At 36.9% G+C, this 11,226-nt stretch overlaps 1 protein-coding gene across 1 annotated transcript; it reads left to right on the forward strand.

Moving 5' to 3' along the window:
• The first annotated feature begins 7,932 nt into the window (after positions 1 to 7,932).
• On the forward strand, positions 7,933 to 11,226 carry LOC147274241 (uncharacterized). The gene is made up of 5 exons (XM_086227599.1): positions 7,933 to 8,097; positions 8,245 to 8,362; positions 8,448 to 8,910; positions 9,263 to 9,390; positions 10,384 to 11,226. Exons 2-5 carry the CDS (start codon positions 8,285 to 8,287, stop codon positions 10,846 to 10,848), a joined length of 1,134 nt encoding a protein of 377 aa, XP_086083725.1. The 5' UTR covers positions 7,933 to 8,097; positions 8,245 to 8,284; the 3' UTR covers positions 10,849 to 11,226.

Below are 11,226 nucleotides of genomic sequence, written 5' to 3' on the forward strand. Positions count from 1 at the left end.
CCAAACTTTGTATTGGATATGAGTACTTAGTCTCTGATATTTTTCTTCTATTTTAACCACATTTGATCCTAAGTTGCATCTTTATGTATATCACATTGCTTAATGGTTACCTAATAATTCAAAGCCTACGGACATGAATGGCTTTCGAATCCTTCTCTTCCTCCTTATAATAGTGATGAGTGAGTTTAGGTTTTATGTTATTTTCGTAGGAAATAAAGGAAAGGAAAAAGAAAAGGGTTTCTTCACCCATTTACATAGATTAATTAGAAGATTAATCCATTTGCTATAAATTAAGAAAATAAACACATTTTAAATTATATTAAGTTTATAATATAATCGAATTGAATCAAAATCAGAATTGAGATGAAAATACGAGATTTCAACTCACATATCACCTCATATTGGTTCTTTCATGTCCAAAACAGGTTTATTTTCTTAATTTTTGGAAAAATTGTTAGTTTACTAATGAGTTTAAATATATGAATTATTTATAATGAAAAATAAAATAAAAATCAAAGCAACCATAAGAGGAAGGGGTGCACCGCCCAAAAAAAAAAAAAGGAGAAAGGGGTGAAGGGTGTTACTGTAAAAGAATGAATGATCTAGAAACAAAAAGGTGTAATAGAAGTGTATGTATCGTGTATGTTGTTGCCTTGTTGATCATTTGCTCTTGTGAATGTGAATCTTGAAAGATTTTTGGGTTTCACTCAGTGTAGTCGGTGGTCCCCTGTGCTGTTCAAAAGCTACTTTGTCGAATTATTATAGACAGTCAGCTTCTCCTGTTAAAGTCCACACCTTCAATAACTCCTTCTGCGCCACGCGTCTTCTCTTCCCAACTCATCTCATTTGCTTTCATTTCGTCTAGTACAGAAGAGAGACTTTGTCTTTTCATCAATGCTAAAATTGCCGATTGACACCTTTTCACATGAAGCTGATATGCATCTGTGAATGCAATCACCCCATCAACTCATTTGTGCTTGAACCCTCGTGAGCAATCATTTGTGTTTGATGTTAGAACCATTCAACTCAAATAAGGTGTCTGTGTACCCAATTGCTTAGATAGTGGAGGTTTCTCTTGACAATGGTTGATCGATTGTTAGTTGTTTATGTATCTGAGATCGATTTAGCCGCTGATAATTTATCAGAAACTTATTAGAAAATTATTACAATTAATGTCCACATCTTCAATAAAAAGGGTTTCTAAGGCATGAAATAAATGAGAAAATGAAGAACCAAAGACATTGTGAACTTGAACCATTGTAATAATGGTTCCACCTTTTTATTTTAATTGCCAACAACATTTTCTATGTGTTACCAACAAGATTAGACTCAAATGTCAACTAATTCTTTTTTTTTTTTTGGCCACAAATGTCAACTAATTTTTAAAGTTGAAGCATCAATTGAAGTTTTATAAAGCACTACCAGAAAACAGAAAATTGAAAAATGAAATTATAATATCTTATTAAAAGAATAGTGAGTAATTTTAAATCCCCTAACCACCCAAAAAATTTGCCTGAACCCACACCCATCTAGAAACTCTCTCAAAACCCCCTATAACTTATAATCTTAAATAACCCTTCTGACGCACCCTGACACGCACTGACGCGCACTGACGTCACTGTAATTGAATTTTTTGCTGAAACTCAATATTTCACTAAAACTAAAATAAAACACTGAAACTGAATTTCAAGAATTCAGTTACACTGTAATTGAATTTCAAAAATTCAGTTACACTGAAATTGAATTTCAAGAATTCAGTTACACTGAAACTGAATTTCAGAAATTCAATTACACTAAATTTAAGAATTCAGTTATGAATTCACTTACTGAAATTGAATTAAGTGATGAAACAATTACACCTTGATTAAAAAGCAATTACACATTGACTAAAACAATTACACATTCATTAAAACAGTTACACATTCACTAAAACAGTTACACCTTCATCCAAACCATCAAATTCGGAGTAACTGCAACTGGAGCTTGGCAACCCTTTCAATTTTCTGCAATGCCCGTGGGTTCAAAATTAGGGATTTCAATTTCTTCAAAACCAATTCAATTAAACACAACCAATAACAATATAATGCAAAGGAGATTTGATTCCATACCTGTGTCGAGGCCAACGGCCTCCGGAGTCGCCATATAATGGGCAGAGAAGCCGCAGCTTTGTAGCTTCGCAAAAGCCATGCCCAGTGGTGGTCGGAGTAAGGAAATGGCATGGAGAGACTTAGCGTGAAGAGAGGAAGATATTGGTGCCAGAGCTAGGTTGCGACGCTGCTGGAAAAGAGAGATCTTCGGCGGAGGCTTCGCTGCTGTTTGGCGTCGTTCCATCGCCGTCGAGGGTCGGTTGGATGATCGGTGGGTATCACCGTGTTCGTCGCGAGGAGATGAAACTATTGGTGCCAAAGTTAGACCGCGATGCTGCCGAAAAATGGAGATCGCCGACAGAGGAGCTTGGGTCTGCATGGGTTGATCCGTTACTGTTGTTGTGTTTCGTGGAAAGTGGAGGGCAAGGGGAGGAAGCGGGATCAGAGAGACGAGTATGGTGGGACCAGTCTGGCCGAAAACTGTCGTCGAACGGTGGTGCATGCGTCGACGACGCCGACAGGAAGAAAGAGAAAGAGAAAGAGAGAAAACGCAAAAATAGAGATGGGAAATTAAAAAAACATGGGGAGTTGAAGATGGGGTAGAAACAAAGACTGGAATTAAAAAAAAACATAATTAAAATTTTATGGAAATTAAAAATAAATAAAAGGGGTAAAACTGGAAAATTAAAAGATAGGAAGTCAAACTTGGCTGGGTATTAGTTGACTAGCGGGTTTAGGAAAATATTAAGTGTAAGATTGGGGGTTATGGGAGAGGTAGATTTTGGGTAGGAGTTATGAGAGATTTTTTCTCTAACTAGGGGGTTTATAATTATTTACGTTAAAATTAAAAACACAGTGAAAGTGAAAGATCGCAGAAATTTAACCGTGGGTAACTTCTAAATTGATAGAAAAGAGGGGCAGGCAAAAAAGAAGAAGCTATGTTGGAAGGCAGCTCATAGTTGTAGACTAGAGGAAATCTTGTGGTAGTCTGGAATCCACTCAGAAATTAGGTAGTCTTGTAACTTGTAACTAAACCTAACCAGTTTCGATATCCAAGATTTTTTTTCTTGTTATACTCTTAATCACCTTAATGGCTTGTATCAGTCATGTGCAAATTGAATTGATTATGTATAGGATTATAGGATGTTTCACAAATTTGTGCAGGCAAACTTTTTTAGTAAGTAGACCTTAGGAGCTACAACTCTCCATGTTCCATGCCTATAGCAAATTAATAGAAAGAGAAAAAAGGGTATATAGGTGATCATGTGTCTATTGTTTAACGAGTAGTAGCTTCCACAATGTAAAACTAGTCATATTTATTTAATACACGTGATTTGTAAGTAATTGTACATGTTTGGTCGAAATTTACGTTAAGATTTTATGTATTATGAAAAAAATGAATCGTGAGCAATTCTTATTACTAAAAAAGCTATAATAATGAATCTTATATAAATAGTTATCAAATGTTGATGCATACCAGACTCAGGCACGGATGCAGGGAGCGGCTTGGACAATAATCATATATCAACGGTCAATAATCATATTTAGTTGGTGTATATAGAATTGTCCTTAGCATCCCCTTTTTTTTCTTTTTTTATATTTAAGAAGAAATTATACCGATTGAGAAGGGCAGCATGTGCAGCACGTATATATGTACCAAATTAAAGGCAAGGCTCGAAAACTTAATTATCTGAGCCATATTCAAGAATTAGAGAGAAAGAGGGAGCTTTCTTCTCTAGGAACTAGGAGACAAAGAGTGCATATATAGCAGATAACAATCAACCACACTGATTGATGAATGAGTTCCTTACTTCCTTGGACAATTTGTTCAAAAGGGTCGTGGAATTAGAAAGGTAGGCATTAACATAACATCAATGTGTGGTGTGGACCCATATCTATCACACAGTATGGTGGTGCATTAAAGACGTAAAGGTCTTCTTGAAAAGGTGAGAGGGGTCGTCTTTTGAAGGACAAAGCTCGTGAATTGACACCCCATAATGCCCATCTTCTTCAATGCCACAGAAAAAAAAAAAAAAAAAGCTATCTTCTGTGTTTGCATGTGACCACAAGGCCAAGGGATCTTTTCTCATGTCCTCATCTAATTTCCCATTTCCCATTTCCCACTTTCCCTTTTTAGCTTCCCCTCTTTAACAAGACTTACCCCTTTTTTGGGGTAATTAACAAAAGAGGTGTTGTTCTTGGTCATTACAACTCATTGGAATATACAGGTTGGAGAATGTGATCAAATCAAATTAATTGAGTTGAAAAGCCTCGCCAAAACAAATTTAAGCAAAGGTTAAATGACCGAATTTGAAATGCCCATTTTTTTCTTTTATTATGTATCATATACTTTTCAAATGTTAAACTAACTTTATGTTTGATACAAGTACAATATCAATATATAAAAATATATACATGAATAGTGATCTTTTCTTTTTAAAGTTTGATAAAATAAGAAATTAATGAATTGATAAAAAAACAAAACTAACAAGTCATATAAAAGAGTTATTTCATTAAAAAAAAAAAAAAGGGGGATTGAGTGGTAAAAATAGATCATCACCTCGAAAGTGGCTCGAAGGCTCCAAAGCCTCCAATGGCAAAAGGGTCAATCTCTGTGACTCTTTGCATCGAAAGTGGCATACAACGTAATTACATGCCAACAACAGGGGCAATTAAAAAATTGAATGTTAAAAAGCAGTATTTTGGCAGTATGCGGACTTGGTCGCAAAGGCATATCCGGCGGACGCCGACTATCAGTGTGGTCCTCTCTCCTGAGCCCAACACGTCACACCCAGGACCCCATCATCACTGCTCCGTGCGCTACGTGTCACCTTATCATTTCCCCACAGAAAAAAGGAGAAAATCCCAAAATCTCGTGAATTCATTCATTTCTGGAAAAGATTTTCTCGCGCACGTAAAGGCAACTATAAACGACGTCGTGCAGTATCCCATTCACATACACGCGTCAAATCTTTTACACTTGACGTCTTGGTGACGTCATGGGATGATTAGGAGGGCCCAAGTACATCTCACATGGACCTGAGCCCATTTGGTACTGAAGATAAATGAGTTGGTCACTGGGCCCGTACAAAATGGGTCCCCACATTTTCGTGAGGCACTGTTTCTACTTGTTGCAAAGTCAAGTAATGGGCAAAAAATACCGAGCATGGCCATGAAAGTCACACCCACCTACAAATATGTACATGATTGTGCTTGTATTGTATGATTGTATCTTATTCATGGGTTTTGAAGCTTCAGATTGATACCACGTGGCTGGTCTTCAATCATGGCCAATTTATCTTCTATAAGTTTTTTTTTTACCCCAAGTATTTTGTGAAAGGATAAGCTCAATCAATTGCTCAATCAATTTTGATTTGAGGTATAGTCTAAATCAGTTAAAAGAAACGAGTCATGACAGTGAGCATATATATCAAATGGGGATATTCTTATAAAGAAGGATACCTTTTTATATTAAGTAAAAAGAGTTACTGAGGACTTGGGGTAGGCCAGTTGGCCAAGCAGTTGCATGTGCTGCCCTCCACCTCACCAGGTTTCGATCCCCCCTCCCCCCTCTAGGCCTCTTTCCTTGGCCTCCCTTTGTAACCAAAAAAAAAAAAAGAGTTACATGGGTTTAACTTTCAATACAATTTAATGATTTGAATCTTAGTTGTTAAGTTCTTGTTCAAAAATGTCTTTAAAAACAAGTTAATCAAAACTATAATCGAATAGTATTTTCGCTAATCATTGAAATGATGATTGTGATTATCAAATAGCCAAACGATTTTTTCATAGGATTATAGGAGTTAGACCATTTAAATGATTGGATCACATTGGTGTTTAGACCCTTTTCTTGTTAATAGGAATCTCTATCATTCATACTACCTGTAGGCTGTAGCCACTACATTTAATTGTGCCTACCATCATGGCATTTAATTTTGGATGTGGTGCAGAAATTGTTTTTCCAAAGACTAGTTTGAGAATTGCGCACTGCCAAGATGCCATGCCAAGAAGATGGAGAAGTACTAACGTATAATGCAAGACTGCAAGTTACAACAACACCTTTGGCATCAATGGCATGGGCCCAAAATTGTTCCCAGTCTTGAAGACCAGCAAATTTCCCAGACAAACACAAATATGGTCACATGTTATAGCCAACACAAGAGAGACTTCGCATAATGGTTCTTCAAACTTGTACACTACTGCATTGTTAACATATTTTTGAATAATATGGACAAACATTATGCAAATTGATTTCTGGAGAAGTTAATTTGAATTGGGTTGTTGCTAGCTCACAATTTACTGGCACTGAGGCACATGAAGCAAAATGGGGTCAAAGATTCATATTTGACCAAAACATGATCCACAATGGGAATGACCTATATGTGTCTCATCAGGGTCCCCAATGAGCTGGCTTGGACTCTTTCTCCTACTCCCTTCCAATTTATTTCAATTTTTTTCCTCTGATGGTGTGTGTTGTGGACCAGGTCGGTTTGACAATTCCATTACTCTCTATCATCTTAGGCGAAGTACTTAGAGCCCACCCAACCTCCCAGAAGAAGAAGAAGAAGAAGAATAGCAATGAACCTTTAAATGTGGGTGTGTCAACCTACCTGGAGTTGTTGACTTTTGGACTCTCTCAATTATTATTAAGCTCTTCAATGATTTTGAGGGATAACTACATTTTGTTATTCCTATTGGCCATTGATAAGGAAATTGGAAATCCTCTTTACACATTAAAAGAGCTCTAGACTTTTTGTTGCTACTTGTGCTGCTCTTATTAAAAACCCTCAAATTTGGGTAAGTTGACTAAAGCCAATGTGACATCAACTCATAACCCTAAACTGAGGACCCAAACCCGAGTCATTTATTTCATGAGGAACAACAACAGGCCTGTTGAGTTCAACCCTCAACTACATTGAGTCACTGAGACCAAGTCAAAGCTAAGTTGGGTTTAGAAGTGTTTGAGACAGAGTTGGGTTGTGGGCCCATGTCATTAAACATGGGCAAGGAAGAGAGATGATTTAGCTTAGAAGTTGAGTAGATTCTAGATATGTTGAATAGTGAACATATTCCAAAAATCTCAAAATTAGGTTCAGCACATATGCATATTCTTCTATCCTTGCCCAACTGTAGGGCTAAGCATATTTGCTTCATTGTGCTACAAGTACCATCTATTTTTGGGATTATTGTATTTAAAGGGGATGGTTGTCCCTTTCATTAATAAGAATAAAATCTAATGGTATGTTTGGTAGCTTTTTACGGAGATGCTTTTATTTGTGTTTTGTTGCTTTTTATGTGCTTGAAAAAGAAAAAGGTTAAATACACTAATGTTTCTTCTACTTTTATCAGTTTTTCATTTTCGATTCTGAACTTTAAAACTTCTTAATTGAGCCGTCAAATATTAATTTGTACATTTAGTAAGGACAAAATGAGATATTCATTTAAAAACTTGATAGAACAAGGAAAATTTCGTCAGTTCCAAGTATTATCCACTCCTCATATACCTTCCTACTCCTAAATCATACACCCTAAACCCCACACTCTCACACATTTTCATCTTCTTCCCTCTCACTCCCCAATTTCTTCCCGCCAATACCCAAGAGTCAACTTAGGTATGTCGCTTAAGATTTGGATAATTTGCCCAACGTACGTATCTCTAGGAGTTAGGCCAATATAATTCTCACCTTTCATTATTGGGCTAAATTCGATCAAAATAATGGCCCAACAATTGGACGAGGTTACGGCCCAGTTCGGCCCACACCCGATTATTCTTCAGATTGTCCGCCGAAGCACTGGGTTCTGGTCCATTGCTTCTTCATTCTCTCCCCAATCGCCAGTCTCCAGTCTCTGCTATGTATGTCTTCGTTGACATTTAACATTTTACTGTTAACCCCAATTTTTGTTTTTTGCTACAAGCCTAACCTTGCTCGATGAGAAGCACAGCTTGTGCAACCAGTGACTCAACTAAGTTCATGCAAGACAAGTACGGAGAAACACCCTTTTGTTCTAGGTAGGCAATCTGAATCCCAATTGGTATATCCTTTATAAAAGTTTATATTTTTTTTCTTCTTTCTTTATTTATATATTTTTTTACACAAGAAAGCTCTATAATTTCATTTCTGGTTTTAATGTTTGGTTCCAACGCCATTTGAAATAGGGTCTGTTTATAGTGTAAAGAAGTGGGTTTACCTCAAATCATGGAGAAGAATTTTGTTCTTTTGGTTGGGATTTTGTTATTTCAGTTAGTGGTTCATTACTCTGTTGCTGATTTGAAGGTAAAGAATGAGAAAACTTGTTTTGATTGGAGTAGGGTTTATTGCCTTTGGCTTCTATTTAATTAGTTAGAGGTTTTGAATGTAGGTAGAAGCCGGTGCAAAAGTTAGGTTGGATCCAAAAGGTTCATCAACATTGAAAAATTCGAACAGTTCGGATGATAAAACTGGAGGGTCGAATTTGGTTTCGAATGCTAATGAAGATCAAAAAGTAAAGAAAGATAGAGATCAGGTGGGTGGATCAAAGAAAGGTGTTGGGAATGTTAAGGAGAAGAGCAATACAAGTGGGGAAGTCATTTTGAAAGAATCTCAGAATGTGCCAAAGGGTGGGAGTGATGGATTAAAAGTAGAGGGTGAGGAGGACAAGAATAAGAAGCCAAATGATGGATTGGAACCAAAGGAAGTGCCTAGGGAGGTGGGAAATGGGGGAAATGCTGTCTCTTTGAACCCGTTGAGGAAGGAGGTTCCTCGGAGTGAGGAATGTGATCCATCTAACATGTGCACTGACAAGGAGAAGAAGCTGGCTGCATGTTTGAGAGTTCCTGGAAATGGTAGGAGTTACATTTTGTATTTATAGCAGTTCATGCATTTTTGTTGTTAATGTTATCCATTGTAGGTGTTTTCCTCTTTTGTTTGATTTTCGAATTCCATGTGTTTTACTTATATATACAGAAATATATGATAACAGATTACACAAGGAGGTGTCCATTGACAAGAACAAATAGCATAACATCTCCTCTGGACTAACAGATTTTTGAATATTAGAGTTTGTTCTTTTTATTTTTTCAGATCATTATTTATTTAGCATGCCGAAATATGTTTAATTTATTCTATTTTTTATGTTTAAGTCTTTTCTGTTTTGCATTGATAATACTTGATTCACCATTGGTTGGTATTTTTCAGATTCTCCCCATCTTTCACTTTTAATTCAGAACAAGGGTAAAGGCCCTCTCGTGGTTACCATTTCTGCTCCTGATTTTATGCAGCTAGACGAAACAAAAATTCAAGTTGAAGAGAATAGAGACAGAGAGGTACTTGCAAACAATACTAAAGAGTTTTTTTGGTCACAAAAGAGCTAATGTTTGATGATTTTTTTTTTATTGAGGCTAGCGTGTTTTTATGGTGATGCTAATACCTCATGTAGTCCTCTGTAGTTTATACTGTAGATGTTTTAACTGTTTCATCAAAATTGTGCAATTTTTTTTTTCCCTCCACTTTACGTTGCAAATTAGTTAAAAGGTGATCCCTTGGGTTATAAGATGATTTTTTTATATTATATATAATAATGTAGATTAATTTTGATTTTGAACATGACATAACACCTCGTTGTTAATGTTTCCCTACTTGAGGGTAAAGTACATAACAGAGGATTCAACTTGCCCTTGCATTTTCTTTGGCTGATGAGAATTTTCAAACATCATGCCTCATAGATTCCTAAACTTTCCAGATATCTAGGGCTCCTATGCATCAGCCAATTCTTTTTACTACAAAGACAAGCTTTGTGGCACTTGATATCCTCACATGGGTAGCAAGTCAGCCAAGAAAGTATCTCTTGGTCAACAAAAACCCACACGATATTAGGATGGCATAAGCACCATGCAAGCAGCAGTATAACAACAGTACAATGCAATAGATTGACTTATTTTTTTGGGCTAGAATGCATAGATTGACTGAAAAAAGGCTATTTTTGGTATTGATGGCAAGAATATACAGAAAGCTACAGAGAACAATGTGCTTGACTAATGACCTTGGTCAGGCTTGGTTTGTGGTGTTACAAGCACAGCCCCTAACACATTGGCATGAATAAATGATAGTGTCTGTCAAATCTGTGACTTACTTCTTTTGCTTGATCCTATTTTAGAACTGGGAGATCTAGGCTGATGATTAGTCTGAAAATGAAATGGAATATGTCGAATATGATATGTTTTAATTGATGTTATGGGCTGTAATGAGAGCATGCTTGGCACCTCATGCTCGTCACCATGTTAAAAGTGGGTTGTGACGATATAATTTGGAATTTGCAGGTGAAGGTTTCTGTTGGAAATGGAGGAACGGGCGACTTGATTGTCCTAAGAGCAGGAAATGGTAACTGCAGCCTTGATTTTAGGGACCTGATCACGCACAGTTCCAGGAAGGAGTCTGATATTTCTTCAAACCTCACCTCAACAAACCTCCTGGCTCAAAGACCTACCATTTTGATTGTATTCTTTGCTTCACTACTGATATTGGCATCGGGTTGGATGTGCATCAGCTTTAGACAGAGGCGGTTTTCCAGAAATGGCATTAAATATCAGAAGCTAGACATGGACCTGCCAATTTCCAATGAGGAAAAACCAGAGTTGCACATTAATGATGGATGGGATAACACTTGGGATGATTATTGGGATGATGAGGAGGCACCCCACACACCCTCGATGCCCGTTACTCCTAGCCCCTCTGGCAAAGGCCTTGCCCCACGACGGCTGAACAAGGAAGGTTGGAAAGATTAGTTGATTAGGTTGACTTGAACACTCAGAGATGTGGAAAAGAAAGAGATAATAGATGCAAGTTAGTTTTGTTAATCTCTGTTTGCCATTCACAGATAGCCATTTTGATTTTTGGTATCCCCAGAAATAGAAATTGGGAAAAAGCTCATTTATATTTGCTTTATTTTTTATCCCACTTATTTACAGGGTGCCACTGTGTGGCCTGACTTCTATACCAAGTAGCTTTTTAGATGTCTTGGTAAACTTTGGCTTTTCACAGGATAACATTTCATGTATGAGGATTGAGTGCAATGGAGCGGTTGATGTTTTTTCTTTTTTCCATTGGTGAAATGTGGATGATTGAACTACTACAGAACAAGTTGCTTAATTGAAAACCACAAC

This window comes from Dryas octopetala, chromosome 9 (genome assembly GCF_963921425.1).
Source record: "Dryas octopetala chromosome 9, drDryOcto1.1, whole genome shotgun sequence".
Classification (NCBI taxonomy): Eukaryota; Viridiplantae; Streptophyta; class Magnoliopsida; order Rosales; family Rosaceae; genus Dryas; species Dryas octopetala.

Bases quoted from the DNA above. Each gene is read 5' to 3' on its own strand.
- LOC147274241 (XM_086227599.1), top strand. From the start codon at position 8,285: ATGGAGAAGAATTTTGTTCTTTTGGTTGGGATTTTGTTATTTCAGTTA. The intron at 8,363-8,447 runs GTAAAGAATGAG...TTTTGAATGTAG, and splicing joins ACTCTGTTGCTGATTTGAAG to GTAGAAGCCGGTGCAAAAGT. The intron at 9,391-10,383 runs GTACTTGCAAAC...TGGAATTTGCAG, and splicing joins AAGAGAATAGAGACAGAGAG to GTGAAGGTTTCTGTTGGAAA.